The following is a 15,531-nucleotide window of genomic DNA, read 5'->3' on the forward strand; positions in this document are numbered from 1 at the left end:
TGATCAGTTTCCAGGTTTTCCAGGATTGTCCAGATTTGTGATGTCTTGTCCTTATTTGTCAGACCATTTCTGGGCCTACATTTTTTTGATTTAGGCCGTTTGGGTGCTACCCCTGAAGGTCACAGCAGCCCCTGCCCAGGATAGGGCGAGGAGGGGACGTGAGGGGGACCTCCCCGGGGGATCCTCTCCCCATCCATTGCTGGAAATGCTTGTTTGACTCAGTCCTGGTGCTTCCAACCTAAAAGAAGGGAAGGAGGCTAGAAGCTTGCTTCCGGCATCCCCGAGGCAGGGTGGGAAGAGGTGCGTGGGGCTGGGAGGCCGCGGCAGGCTGGTAACTGCCCACTGGTATGATTTCAAGGCCATCTGTCCAAATCTGCCCCTCTTGTTTGCTGCTTGAGGCCTGACATCGCTTGGCCCAGAGCCTTTCTTTCCAGCCTGAAGGAGGAGCAGGGCGCTGCCAAGGCCGGGAGAGGGAGCCCATGAGTCACCTCCACCCTCCGTGACTGGGGCAGTCAGGGTTTGGACAGAGGGGAGGGCAAAGAGAAGAGAGGGTGTCCATATCCTGAAGGGCAGCTGGGGTAGGAAGGGGCACCAGGAGGAGAACGGGGGACGCTGGGGAGGTGGGAGGTGGGGCCACTGGATACAAATATGCTTGATTTCAGAATTTGTCCCCGGTCCCTGGAGGGGCCTCTGACAGTCTGCATGCAGGTTGCTTTTCCCTCCCGCAGGGCCTCCTGACTCTCGATTGCTCCTGGAAAGTGACAGACTCTGCAGAGGAGGGAACCTGTGGCAGAGGAGGCCGCCCTGTCCCGCCCTCTCCATTTCCCTTAGAAGCCACCTGGCTTTCAGAAGAGAAAGTGCACACAGGGGGACACCCAGTTGAGCCATTCCTAGAAATGCCACTGCAGTAAGCTCAGAGGACCCTCAGGGAGGAAGAGCTGGTGAGGTCCCAGGAGAGGAGGGATGGGGTCTGTGGTTTGTCGGGATGTGGCATGGACCTCTTTGGCCCTGCCAGCGGAGACCTTCTGGAGGCCCCACCTGCTCCTCTGTACGGGCAGGCAGGCCCTGGGCTCAGACAAAGAACTAGCATGAGAGACCGTCTTATTGCCTGTTGGCTCATTATCGTTATCCTGTCCCATATTTGGGGTCTCAAAGTAAGAGTCAGGGCCTCTTCTGCACAGAGCCCTGTTTCTCTGGCCCCAAGTGACTGTCGTTCACTGGGTGGGTGGTGGCATGTGTCTCTAAGCCACCAAGGTGAGTTTTGTGAACTTGTCCCAACTCATCTTTTTCACTTGTCACAGTCTTTCTTCCATGGTCACAAGAGAACATATATTCTCCTTTTCACAAATCAGATGGAAGGGACCCAAGGAGCGAAGCATCTCGAAAGCCCTCCTTCCGTGCAGGATCTCCTTTTCTTCAAAGGTGATGTCGAACCCCTTCAATGACTGATTGATCACTCCCCCACAAAGGATCGCATTCCTCTTTAGGACAACTCCAGATGTTAGAGAGTTATCTTTCTTCATTTGGGCACCCAGCTCCTTCAGGAATCTCTTTCCTATTGGTTCAAGTTGGCCAGACTTTTGGTAAAATCCTTCCTCTACCTGACAGACCTTTAGAAGTTCCAAGGTGATGGATTCCTTAAGCCTATTCTCCAGGTTAAGATGCACGTTTCTTTGGCCTGTCCTTCATGGTCTCCTCCTACCTTTCCCTCTCCCCTCTAATGAAGACTCCTTTGCTGTCAGCACCCCAATTCCCTTAGCACCTTGGGGCAGAAGGGAGCAGGCCATGCCTGGCGCATCTCCATGGAACACCCACCTTGCCGGGACTAGAGATTTTACTCACATGAGAGGTTCAGGAGCACCCAGCGGTCGGGGCCCATTGCGCCGACCAGTTCCTTATCCCATTTCCATGTTCATCTCTGACCCACCCCCAGAATGAGGACCCAACACTCCTAGAATGCCCAAGCTGAGTAGGATATTAACAAGTATCCAGCTCGGATTTCTGGCACTGGGCTATGCTTATCCCTAAACCTCAGCCATGAGGTGGGGCCTCTCAAAGCTGCAGGATAGCCAAGGAACACTCTGATGTTACTAGAAGGTTCTGGGGAAAAGGCAAGTAATGTAATGGACAAATAGTTCAGGATGATATTTTTATAATAAGACAAGTGCATATATATTCTGTAATAGAATGAAATTCAAAACATGAGACTTCAGAGGAATTTTACAGTTACGGGAAGGTTACTTCAGGCTATTTCTTTAGAGTTCAAGTCCCAACTCTGCAATGGGCTGGCCCATTCTGCTGAGGGTGTTTGGGGGGAGAACCCGGAGAGGCTCTGATGGACTCAACCTCCTTGGTTATAAGAGGTGGTGGAAGTGAAGACCAGAGTAGGGAATCCACTAGGCTAAGGACACACAGCCCGGAGGAGTCTGGGTTGGAAACCCAGATTTGTTCTTTCCTCTGTACCGAGGAATGCAGCCTTAGGTTTGTAAGAGTGCTTACCATGGCAAGAAAGGGGAGTGAAAACAGAAAAGGGGCTCTGGGTTAACCCTTAGTCATCCAGAAAACGCAGTTCAAAGGACAATTTTAGTCAGAGTCTGTGCTCTGGGTTCAGAGTCGACCCCGTTCAATGACAGTATATATTTCCTTACCTCTTTCGGGATCCAGCATTTCCCGTTTGGGAAAGAGGCTCAGGTGAAAAAGGAAGAGAAGTCCAACTCCAGTGCCAGGGAATAAGAGGAAGGAGGCCAGGATGGTAGAGAGGCCAGCTGGAGGCCACTCTGGACGCCATGCCAGAGAACTGGTAGGACTGGCTGTGTTAAAACAGTCAGCAACCCTGCGACTTTCCCTTGCTCACACATCACAGGCTGTACATGAACATGCATGTGTACACACACACACGCACACACACACACACACACACCTTGCACTCAGGCTCACAGAAGCCCAAAAGCCTACGATCAAACAGTGGCTCAAAAGCTGAAATGTACGAGACTGTTATAAAGAGTTGAGTTCCTACCACACAAGCACTCACTGACAACTGAAATGAGAATTAGAAGGGCAAAGTCAACCTTAGCCAGGGAATTGAGCAAGCGTAGGTTTCTTTTACTCAAAACACCGCCCTTCAAATTATTAAATAAGGGTCAAGGGAGTGTGTTTTTTGTAAAGGTGTCTTTGACGTTATTGCGAATTTATGACACCCAATTGTCAAAACTTTACACAACGAATGTCTAGACTGGCTTGCTGCTGTCACCTCTCACAGAAGTGCGACCTCTCAGTATAATTTAATCAAGTCAATTAATACTGTTTAATAAATAGGCCAGAAAATTAGCTGAGAGTTTTTCTCAGCGGGATGCGGCGTGCAACCAAAGTTATGGAAGATTGTCCCTTGAATCACTAAGGCAAACTTTGTTGAGTGTCATTTTACATAAAGCAATCAATCACATAAAAAAAGAGTTATAAATAGAAAAAATTCCAAAGTTCTCCCACAGACAGACAGGGAAATCGAAACATTCCCCTCCCCCCAAAAAAACCTGGAAACAAAACAAAACACACACCCCCACCCCACAACCCATTTGCTTCAAGTTCTTATTGAACATACAGTACTCAGCATCTTTGGATATTTTACAATGTACAACTCCAAACTGCAGCCAAGAGAAAACAAAGAGAACTAACCAGTCATCTGAAAAATTGAGTTTATAAGAAGTCATTACCTTTACAAAATAAAAACAAAAGCCCCAACACCACCGGATTCCAATTTGTTCATTTTTCCTTGTTTCTTTTTAAAGTACGGGTCAGCCCCAATCCCGTGGCTGATGGGGGGACATGGCATGTTGGCAAGTGACTGAAATGGAGACAGGAATCTAAGAAGCGGCTGCCCAGGCAGGTGACATCTGAAGACAAGAGGATGTCCGAAGCAATTCCCTCTGGTGACATGTGGCATTAGGGGTCTCTTCTGGGGAGCTGGGGGAGTGACAGAGTCTGTGTCTTCTCTGGCCTTTTTGTTTGTTGTGTTTGCTCAGGAAGAAGCCAAGGCTAGAAGAAGAGTCATGTCTCTGGTGTCCGCAGCTCCGGGACTGGGGACACCAGCCCTGGGGAATCTGTGCAGATGAACTGTCCTCCTTTTCTGGCTGCTGAGACACAAAGGAAACTCAGCAAGAAAAGGGAGGGAAGGACAGGAAAGGGGACAGGAGATCAGGAAGGCACTGGGCCAGCAGAGCTGTCTTCCATCTTAGGACCTGCTACAAAGTCGAGAACCAGGGAGAGTGTGTGGACGGCGCCAACTCACAGAGCCCTTCAGACCCATACTGGAGCCAAGGCTGGGCCTCTCCGCCCTGAGGGGAGCCTCACACCCCAGCTTTGTCCCCGGAGTGCAGAGGAGTTGAGGGTGTTCAAACACAGCAGAGAGGGAAGTCACCAGCAATACCAAAGCCCTGAGACACCCACGACTTGAAAAGCAAACACATAAGCTCGGCAACCAGGTGTTTTTGCCTGTTTCCAGGGATGGGAGTGGAGGGAGGCAGCTGCTAGGTGTTAAGAGGTGGCCCCCATCCCTTCTCTGTTGGCCTTAGGAGTCCCAAGAAACTCCATGGAGCTTTGGAGGGGTTGTGTAGAGATGGGGTAAGTGCTAAGGAGTCATCCACAGTGACCTGCCCAGAGAGGAGAGGGGGGTAATACGTGGAGTTCCCCAGAGTTGCCTGTGGACAACCCCAGCCCAGCTCTCTCTGTCACCTGTGTCTAGTTTGGACACATTTCTCACCTGTGCTAACATACAGGTGGATGTGATAAAACTAGATCTGGTAGGACAGCTGGTTTCACCAGCGACTTGGGGAGTGCAAGGCTGCTACCGGTACCCTCACAAAAATTGTCTTTGGAGGCATGTATATGTGGTGGGTGAGCAGGAGAGGGAAAACTAAATTACCAAACCCTCTTCAAAGTAGGGTGACATCGGGGTACAGAGGGCGGACCTGTCCAAGGTCACAGGACAGTGAGGGAAAAATGGGCCCAGACTCTAGAAGCCTGTCTCCGGACTCAAGGAAGCCTCCCTGCCAACAGGGCATTTCCCATAAGGATCACCGACAGCTAAAGGCTGGAAAGAAGACCCCTCAGGGCAGTGCCAGCAGGGACTCTGCCAGAGGGCCCTGGGCTCAAGCAGGGTGTGTGCCCCAGGCTCCGCCCCTCCTCCCTGCCTCATTCCCTAGCACAGCTCGCAAGTGCTCCAGAGCACCCAGTGAGGGCCTCCTCCTAGGTGCGGGGGCACACGAGTTCCTGTGTGAGAGACAGAGAGACAGACCGCCAGGGAGAAGGCAGGCCCCCTGCTGGGAGGGGCCACCCATCTTAGTTAGACACAAGCAAAGGGACGAAGCGGCCTCAGGAGGCCCGGAAAATACCATTGCTGATGATATATGTATTGTTTCATTTTTCCCTTGTGATTTTGAAATGAAAAGTTCAGAGCCATTGGGTGGGGCAGTGCAGGCCTGGAAGGAGAGGGGACAGGGCAGGTGGACGGGAGCGACAAGGACCAGCCTAGTTGTTGGCTTCAGACATGGAGGCCACGTGATTGAGGCCCGCGAGCCCAGGGAGGCCCGCCAGGCCCGCGGCCCACGGGTCGGGCAGAGGGAAGTAGGGCCGCGCCGCAGCCACGTTCTCGGCCAGGGCGAAGGCCAAGAGGCCCCCCGCGTTCCTCTCGGCCTCTAGCTGGGCGCGCCCGAACAGCTTCATCTGCGTCTCCTCGAACTGCCGCTCGAGCTCCTGCAGGCTCAGCGTGCCCTTGGGCGCCGCCAGGAAGTGCTTGGAGGGGCCGGGGCCCGGCAGGCACACGGTGGCCCCGCCCAGGTGGCCCCCCACCTCCCCCAGCGCGGGCGGCATCACAAAGGCCGCCTTCTCCGGGGCGGGGCCTCCGGGCCCGAAGAGCAGGCTGGCTGCCCTCCAGGCGGCGGGCTTGCGGCCGCGTCGGGGCCGAGCCATGCGGCAGCTCTGGCGCTTGATGTGGCGGTGCAGGTGGTCGGAGCGCGTGAAACTCTTGTAGCAGAACTCGCACTGGTAGGGCCGCACGCCCGTGTGGATGCGCATGTGGTTCTTGAGGTCGTAGTTGTGCACGAACTTGGCGTTGCAGTGGATGCACAGGTAGGGCCGCTCCCCCGTGTGCTTCCGCATGTGGATCTTCAGCTTGTCCTGCCTGCAAGGCAGAGCTGGAGTCAGTCCCCGCAAGGAACCCCAGGAGCCACTCCTCACCCTCGGCTCCAGGACCTGCTAAGGCTCCCTACCGCCGTGGGCTCAAACCCCAATTATAGCATCCCTGCTAGGATTTACCTTCAACACCTGCCCCACCCCAAACAGATGTGATTATCCCTGGCTTAGAGGGCTGGAGAAGGAGCAGTGTCCTGAACGGCCTCCCCCACTCCAGAACCCCTTCCACTAGTGAGCTCTGAGTAATGAAGCTCCTACGCTTCGTCAGGGGCCTGTCTCACGGACTGGAGAATAGACCTGCTGGCGACACAGGTCCCCACAAGTCAGCAGTCTGTCCTTAGTCCTGCGATGGGGCAATGACCTCTGATACTGGGTTGCACCTTAATCTCATGTCCACTCTCACCAGGCAACAGTCTTCCCTTCGGTTCGTCCTGTCCCGTGCTTTTCACCAGAGCCCCTGGGCCCATCCCAGCCTGGGCTGTTGAGCTCTGTCTGTGCTCAGTGTTAAGCTGGGAGGCTACAGAAGCCAGCACACCTGGTTCAAGTGTCCTGCACTGTGGTTTCTTATCCCAACCCTGGGCTCTGCTCTTTGTCTGCAGACAATTCCAGGGTTTACAAAAGAGCCAGGTGCAACAAGAATGCAGCCTAATCTAGGGCAAATCTTTTCAGGGTTTAAGCGGTATTATTCAGAGGTAAGGTATGGTGTAGGGGTGAGGCTCCCATCAGGGGGTTGGGAGCCCCTGCTCCAGCTGCACACTCACTACTAAACATGCTGGGTGACCTTAGGCAAGTTACTTAACCTCTGCACAGAGCTGACCCTAGGGCCAGACATCAATTCCTATTGTTCGGAGCTGATGAGAGAATCTGGGTTTGTGTTGTGCTAGATTCGACACACCTCCTGGTGGCCTTGAAAGGAAAACTGACATGTCAGGGTCAGTTTTCCTTAAGACTGACGCCGCATAAGCCAGCTAAAGGGCCCTTTCAGCCTGGCCAAGGTGGAGTCTGCGGGGCTGCAAGGACGCCTCTTGAGGATCATTCTACAGTCCTCCCTGCCCAGGCCCGGCAGGCCAGGAAGCTCTGGGTCCATTCTCCCACCTCCTCCCCGCAGGTGTGGCTTGGGTGGGACGTCTGCCTGTAATTTTGGGGTTGGGTTTGAGGTGAGAGCAGATGTGGAGCTCAGGCATCCACCCTAAAATGGCCAGATTTAAATCACCCTCAACATAACCCCAGGACAGCGGGAGCAGGCCCTGGGCTTCTGGTGTCCTCTGGCCACTAGAGGTCTCACTGGCTCTCATTTTCGGACCAGTTCCCCAGGGGCAGGGCAGGAGAGGAAAGAATGTTCTTGTGTACACTGGTAGGAACCGGGGAAGAGGACCAGGGAGGACAGACCTGCTCAAAGGAAGGCTGGAGAGCACCTGGGAAGTGGAGGTGGGGTGGTGAGTGGGATGGGCAGACCAGACCCTCCTTTCTTCCATGTCCCTGCCCCTCCCACAGCCAGCCAGCACCCCCAGGCTGCATAGCACCCTGCTGTGACATCCCATGCTCCCTTCTCCCTTCTCCCCCAGCGTTGCCTTACGGCACCTGTAATCCTCATTTCACCCAGGTGATTGGAGGTTTGAGCAGGAAGGGGCCTTAGAGGGCATCTGGGCCAGGGGGTCTCAAACTTGAGCATGCGTCAGAACCATTATCAGGGCTTGATGAAACACGGAGTGCTGGGCCCCACTTCCATAGATTCTGATTCAGTGGGTCTGGAATGGGGAGGGCAGAGAATTTGCATTTCTGACAAGTTGTCAGCTGCTGCTGCTGCGGGAACTACTCCATGGACCACCTTGAGAACCAGGGCCTAGACTGATCAATCCTTCACTCTGCAGGTGGGCAAACTGAGGCTTAGGGAGGGGAACTCACCACGGTTACCCAGAGGTTAATGGCAGAGCTGGGTGGGACTCACGCCTGTTGGCTCCCAGCCCCCAGTAGGAAATGAGTGAGGTGGATAGAGAACATTTGTAGCCCGATAGCCATGCTGCACAGCCCTGAGGGATACGTCTTGGGACCCACACATTCACCCAGGCTCTGATGGAAGCACTGATGCTAGGTGGTCGGCTAGGCTCACTCACTGGCTGTGTGAGTCCTGCCCTCACCAGGTGGAGGACTCAGCTCAGAGTTGTCAGTGGGGCTTTAAATATATCACCTCATTCATCCTCACCACAACATTATAAGGTAGATTTTTTTCACAATCACTTACACATAATCAGTGGTATTGACCCTGAGGGGTCACCCTCAAATAATGGATAATGCAAATGGTAAATCTTCAGATATCAAGGGAGGGATATATATATATATGACTCTAGCTTCTCCTAAGCTTTTCATGAGGGCATCTAAAATAAATTACATTTCAGTGGTGATTGGCTCCGGTGTGTAAGAAATGCTGAGAAGGTGATTATAACTTCCTTTCATTGAGCACCTGCTATGGGCAGGTAAATATACCCTTTTAATGACCTGGAAGTTTGTTATTCAGAGGTAAGGTATGGTGAAGGGGTGGGGATCCCCATTAGGGTTCTGGGAACCCCTGCTGCAGTAGCAGACACACCACTAACTTGCTGGGTAACCTTTAGGCAAGTGACTTAACCTCTCTGTACAGAGCTGAACCTAGGGCCAGACATTAATTCCTATTGTCCGGGGCTCATGAGAGCATCGGGTTTGTGTGAGTAGACTCAACACTCCTGGAAACATTTCCTCACTTAGAGGAAGAGTTGGGGCTCGGAGAAGTGAGGCCGTCTGGGGCGTGATTTGTTTATAATCTGTTCTGAGGTTGCAAAGGGGTGTATTTTCAGACCTGGGATTCTCAGGAGGAGGCCTAAAGAGCTGCCCCAGAAAGTGCAGACCAGAACAATCCAAACAGGGCATTTGCAGCCAGCTTTCTGCCTCTGGGCCCAGAAGACTGAGGCCTGTGGTGGGAGGAGCTCAGCCCTGGCAGGAGCGGCCTATCCCTAAAGGAGGCCTTTTATGGGAGCCGGCAGAGGGGTGAGTAGAGTGGGCAAAGCTCATTTGAAGTTAGTCCTGGAACAAAACCAAACCAAACCTAGAGAGCATCTAGCTTACCGGGAGCACATTCACACGTTCTGAGTCGGTGGGCCCTGTAACCTGCGTGATTAGCAGTATACTTCCTGGGACCTGGAAAATACTGATCTAATCCAGATCCCTCACTCTCAAGATGAGGAAACCAAGGACCAGAGAGGGAAGGGTTTTCTAAGCTCACAGCATCCTTATTCCTGTAACAACCTTTTCACATGGTTATAATGCACGTGTGCATTGGCAGGGCTGGGCCCCGGTGCCAGGCACACTCCAAAAATTAGATCAGGTCCTTAGCTGCCCTGGGCCTCAGTTTTCTGACCTCTAAAATGGGGAGGCTGGGGTGCATCATTTTGACCTGGGGTTCTATGTTTGCATCTGAGTAATGGGCTTATACTGAATCTGCTTCTGGCTAGTTGGCTTCATATAGTATGGCTCTTCTACTCCTGCTTCACAAATCTAAGCTGCTCTAGGAGACAGCATGAGTGTTGTTGGAAAGGGTTCTAGCTGGAATCTCATGAACTGAGCTCTTCGTCACTTCTCTTCAGGACTAGAGGTCGCTGGTTCTGCTTCAATTTCCAAGGCTTCCCCTGTCCAATGGCCTGTGTGTTACCTTACCCCTTCGCATGGCTTTCAAGGCTCTTTCTAAGCTCACGCCTTCCTGTTCCAAGATGGCTAAGTTCTGGGGTCTCCTGGTGACTACCCTGTTTCCCCGAAAATAAGACCTAGCCAGCCCATCAGCTCTAATGCGTCTTTTGGAGCAAAAATTAATATAAGACTCGGTATTATATTATGCTATATTATATAAGGCCGGGTCTTACATCATTAAAAGAAGGCCGGGTCTTATATTAATTTTTGCTCCAAAAGACGTATTAGAGCTGATGGTCCGGCTTGGTCTTATTTTCGGGGAAACACAGTATAGTTAGCAAGACTGTAGTGTATACTTCCAAGTTGCTAAGAGAGTAGACGTTAACTGTTCTTACCACACCTACACCAAAGAGGTAAGTAGGTGAGGTGATGCATGTTAACGAACCTTATTGTGGTGATCGTTTACAATACATGCACATATCAAATCATCACGTTGTACACCTCAAACATACACAATGTCATATGTCAGTTATACCTCAGGAAAGCTGGGACAAAAGATCACTCCATCTACTTTGCCAGCGCCCGCCTCTCCCGTAGGCAGTGCTGCATCCACACGGCTAACCTGTTCCCCTTTACATCTTTGAACACCTATTGCCACAAGCTGGACTTCCAGTCCTCCCTCCCCCACCCCAATGCAGAGCCTGTAATATTATGGGAGGAGTGCTTGGTAAACTCTGGCTCCTCCCGCTCTGGGCTTATCTTGTTAATGTTTGGACACCAAAGTTCCATCCTCAGGGTTCCACCAGAGATCCAGCTGTGCAAGCTCCTCCTGTCCAGCTGGGAGCCCCCCATTCCAGCCCTCCTCCTCCCTGCACCCATCTCTTTCATCTCTGAGTTTACTGCAAACTGCCCTGCCTGATAATGTCTCCCACTCCCAATCCCCCTGACTCTTCAAGGTCAAACTCAAGGGCAGTCCTCCACAAATCCTTCCCTGTCCATCCAGGTTTGGTCCTTTGCCCTTACTTCCCAGAGCACCTGTGACCTGAACACGGGGCCTCCAGCCAGGTCACCTGAGGGACAAGGAGGGTGCAGCAGAAGATGAAGTGTCAGGGTCATTCTCTCCTGCCCGCTAATGGCCCCAAAAGTGTCAGCATTGCCCTCCCAGCAGGTCGTGAGCTCTGCAGGCCACGTCTCTCTGTCCACAATGTCTGTGGCCCCTGCTTGGCCTGCCAGGTACTCCTCGCAGATGGGAACACTATTCAGAGGCTACCATGTTATTTCCAGGGCAGGGGCCAGCGTCGCATGTGCTGTTTGATTCCCTCAGGGGCCCTCCCACCCAGAGACCCCACCACGTTTCTGGCTCCTGGAGCCCCGTCTTGTGAGGGGCCAGACAGCGCAATGATGCACGGGGCAGCAAATTCAAGGGCAAGCAGCACGGCCCCGGCTGAGCAGGAAAGAAAGCCAGGCTCGTGGACATGCCTCAGTGTTAGCGTGGGTCAGGCACCTCCCGTGCACCAGGTGGTAATGCCTTATCTCACTGAAGCTGATGAGGCGGCGTTTCCATCATTCTCATGAGGAAACAAAGGCAAAGAGGGTGCAGTCGTGTGTCCAGAGCTTTCCTGGTCTTGAGTGATATGTGAATGGAGTCATAAAACTGGGAGCCACCTTAGTTAGGGAGCACCCGCTCCAACCCCCTCCTGTTACACACGGGGAAGCTGAGGCCCAGAGGGGGGAGGAGACTTGGCCAAAGTCACACAGCTGGGTAGACGCAGAACCGGGCCTGGAGCCTGGGGTTCCTCATTATCCCCCTACTGCTCTTTCTGAGGTGCCACAGTCCCCTGAGAGATACTGAGCTCTACAATCACTCATCCGGCAGTACTGTGTGTGTGCCAGGCGCTGCTTTCTCAGCCCTCATTCAGCACAGGGCACGGATGGTACCGGTACCCGCTTTAAGAAGACCCTGTCGGATGCTTTGGTATTCTGCTCGGGGCACAACACTGAATGTAGAGTGGGTGTCCGTGGCGTGTTTGTTGACTGACTGACCAACGACTAGGTGTGAGGCCAGGTCTCAGACCTCCCCAACTGCAAGTCCAACACTCCCCTCTCTCCCATCCCCTTGTCTGCCATCTCGTTCCTGTGCCCTGTCAGCGACCAGCCAGGTCACATGCACCGAAGCCTTAATCTGCAGTACCCCTTCCAGCCAGGAGAGCTCGTCTTCGAGGAAGATATGGCCGTCCTCATGAGCTCATCCCCCTGTGTGAAAGGAAAGGGCCCCGGGTCTTGCCTGGGGTCCTCAGCCTGCACTCAGGCCCCCACTCAGGCTAATGCTTTCCCAGCACCATCTTCCCAGACTTCTTGGTAACCAGGAGGTCTGAGACCACTTCTCTTCCTGCTGCCACTGCTAATGACATTACATTATCTTAATAAGGTCCCCAGAGCTGCCAGGAATGGGAGGACTAAAAGGAAAATACAGAACAAAAAAGAAATCAGGCTCCTGGCCTTGTTGGGAGAGCTGACGGCTACCGGCTGTAGAAGCGTCAGCATTTGGCTCACACCGGAGGTGGGTGTTGGAGACTAGAAGTTGCAGCCTTTTGGGGGATGTTGGTAGGGGATCCAGTGGAAACTTGCCAAAGAGTGACTTCTCAGGGTGTAGAGGTTGTCCATCCTTTGCCAGGGACGGGATAGGATTTGTGTTCCTCGAGGCTGGTCCCTTCTCAAGGAGCATCTCGGACAGCCAGACTGTGGGGGTGCGGCAGGGGGTTGCAGGAGGGAAGGCTGCCCAGCCATGATCTTTAGGAGCTCCCCCGACAGGCTGTCTGCCTTCAGGGAACAGTGTGGCAGGAATTAGGAGGAATTAGGAGGAATTAGTCTTCCGAGGCCTTCACGGCCCAGGGCCAGGCCCATTTGGTGGTGATGAGAGCTGCAGGTGGGGCAACCAGAGGGCCACCTGCGGTTTGGGGGGGCAGGGAACATGCCCACCAAGTGCAGCAGCATCCCTCTGCATGCAGGTAGGACAAGCACCTGCTCATCTCCCCGGCTCACTTGCTCCCTGTTCTTCAAGGCCTATCCTAGGAGCCACATCTGGCCGAACCCTGTGGTCCTGACCTTTGACCCTGCTTCCAGACTTTCTGGGAAGAGAAGGTAAAGGAATCCTGATGAGGAGGGCCTGGGGGACTCTTGGTCCAGACTGCCTCTGCCGTAGGTGCTGTTTCTCTCCCAAATTGGAGCTGATGGGACTGATGGCAGCAGGAGCTGTCTCTCTGCAGCCAGCATAGGCACCAGTTTTTCTCAGGAAGAAAATAGTGACGTTGGACCACGTCGGGGGAGTGGAAACACAGACTCCGGCATAGGCAGAGGGACTCAGTCCTCCGAGTCATTATGCGATGGCCAGCGCGAGGAGGGGGTAGCACGGGGCCATAGAAACAGGCTGGCTGAAGCGTCTGAGTCCCTGCTTGGGGCTGCAGGGGTGTTTCATGTATGGAACAATCAGTGGTGGGACAACTGGTGGAACTGGCTGAAATCTGGAGCCAGCGTGAGGGTCAGGTGAGGGTCCTGACACCCAGGAATAGACAGTATCACGGTGGGCAGGCCTTCATCTCTATTCTCGCAGGACCATAGAATGAAAGCAGCAGGCAGGCTTAGGGGCACAGGGCCTCTGTTGGAAGGACTTCCAGGTCTCCCCTCCCCCTCTTGTGGCTGCTGAAGTCATTAGGAATGATGTCCCCATCGGGTGTGGACATTCTGGGAGTTGGCTTCTGAAGCTGTAACTCAGAGCCTGTGCCAAAGGCCACTTTGCAGGGGGAGGGTCAGCCCCTCCAACCTCACCCCAGAGGGACGGCAGTAGGTGTGTCAGCATTAAGGAGAAAGGAAAGGACACCTGGCCAGAGAGAGAAGCTCAGCTGAGATTCAGAAACAGAAACAGTGCCCAAGAGAAGGATTGAGGGCAGCAGGTCGGGGGTCCCTTGGCCTCTGGGGGCCTAGTCCCAGGGAGTGGCTTGGCCTTGCCAGGGAGTCTGGGAATTTCGAGTCAAAGAGGCAGCAGCTGCTGCTTTAAGTGGCTTCTGAAGAGCTTCCAGCTGAGGAGGGAGGGAAGGTGTTGCGAATGGTGGCTGCAGGAAGCAAGCCACAGAGGAGGTCCCCAGGGAAAGGCTGCCAGGGGACTTGGCTACAGGCAGTCACAGGAAACCCCAAGCTAGACAGACCAGGGTAGGGGCTCTCCAAAGACCAAAAAGAATCCTTGCAGAACAGCTCCAGGGAGTGGGCAGGAGGGAAGCAAGGAACCAGAGATTCTGAAGAATGTGCCAGGGAAGGGGGTTAGGGGGATGGGCGGTGTTCGACACGAATAACCACAGCCCACGATGAGAAACGCAGCCCCTTATTCAAAGAAGCCGGGAAAATCTCCTCCAGCCTTCCCCCATTCTGGAGTGTCTCTGCTCTGGGGAAAGGGTGGGTCGGGGGGCCAGAGCTTTCCTGATCTTTCCCAGGACGGTCAGAGCCCAATGGGAACGAGTGAGGGGAAGGTGCTGATGGAGGTTGGAATGCAGCTGCTTCAGCTGGAGAGGGGCCTGGGGCCCAGATGGCTGTCCATCTGCACGGCCTGAGTAAACCGGAGGGAGGGCAGGGCAGACCGCGGGATGGCCGGAACCGCCCACTGGCTCCTCTGACCTGGAGGGATGAGAGACGGCAGGCACAGAGGCCACCCTAAGTGATCCTCAGGAATGTGCTGCAAGGAAGCTTCTGGAATGCAGCCCTCCTGTACCACCTGGCATCGCTGCCCAAACCAGGAGGCCCACGCAGAGAATGCTCCGGTGTCAGGAGGGCGAGAAGTCTATGCGTAGTGACTGACCGAGATGAAAACTTTCCCTAGGGAAGGCACAGCCCACGGACTGGTGTGACCCTCACAGAACGCTATGTGTGGGAAAGGCCTGGAGGGGCAGGGCGGGGAGGGAAAGGAGATGGGGACGTGGGGTGCCAGGCAGGTTCACGGTGTGGCAGCCTGAGACCCACATCCTACTGAAGCCATACACCTGGGTCTCCTCTGAAGGGACAGGTGTCTCAGTGGCAGCCGTGTGCATAGGGGACAGGCATGGAAACGAGGGAGGTGGTGGACTCTGGATGGCAGGAGGGGGCACACTGGGTGGCTCAGGGACGGGCTTTCCTGGCCGGTGGAGAGTGTCAGATCCCTGGAGCTGGGCTGGGACTCACAGGCTGGAGACGAACGAACTGTACTTGACTTTGGATTACGCTCTGGTTGATCTCCCTTATGCTATCTTGGGCTTTGTCAGCCTTGCTCAGGGGTTCTAGCCTGGCCCTGTGGGGCTAAATGAATCAGGGGAAGGTGGGGGCAGCATTACCTAAAGCAGCATCACAGTGGCAGGGCCAGCAATGAGGGCCATCTGGGGGCAGGGGAATCTCGGGCACTCGGGGTCCAGCTGCTTTGCACCTGGGGAGTCTCCCTCCACTGTCAGCTCAAAGCGTTGGGGAGAGATTCTGTTTGGGGGTTCCCTCACAGAAGCAGCTGTGCGTGCACCCCAAGTCTACTTGGAAACAATCAGTGTTGTCTTTCCAAGCAGTCACCAGAGGAGCCTGCCAAGCTATGGTAACAATGCCACTGTCACCTGAACATATGTTTGATACCCTTCACTGGAAACTTCCTGTAGCATTTCAAGCCACCCAACAGAGGCGGCC

The 15,531-nt window shown here is 54.1% G+C and overlaps 1 protein-coding gene across 7 annotated transcripts in view; it reads right to left on the reverse strand.

The window, feature by feature from the left end:
- Window positions 1–2,828: 2,828 nt before the first annotated feature.
- Window positions 2,829–15,531, reverse strand: part of ZBTB7C (zinc finger and BTB domain containing 7C) — a 328,531-nt gene continuing 315,828 nt past the window's right edge. For all 7 annotated transcript variants that reach the window (XM_033087865.1, XM_033087863.1, XM_033087864.1 and 4 more), the window contains one exon: window positions 2,829–6,175. In XM_033087865.1, the coding sequence (XP_032943756.1) occupies window positions 5,524–6,175 (652 nt within the window). In that variant the 3' untranslated portion in view covers window positions 2,829–5,523. The remainder of the gene's footprint in view (window positions 6,176–15,531) is intronic.

Source organism: Rhinolophus ferrumequinum, chromosome 19 (assembly GCF_004115265.2).
Source record: "Rhinolophus ferrumequinum isolate MPI-CBG mRhiFer1 chromosome 19, mRhiFer1_v1.p, whole genome shotgun sequence".
Classification (NCBI taxonomy): Eukaryota; Metazoa; Chordata; class Mammalia; order Chiroptera; family Rhinolophidae; genus Rhinolophus; species Rhinolophus ferrumequinum.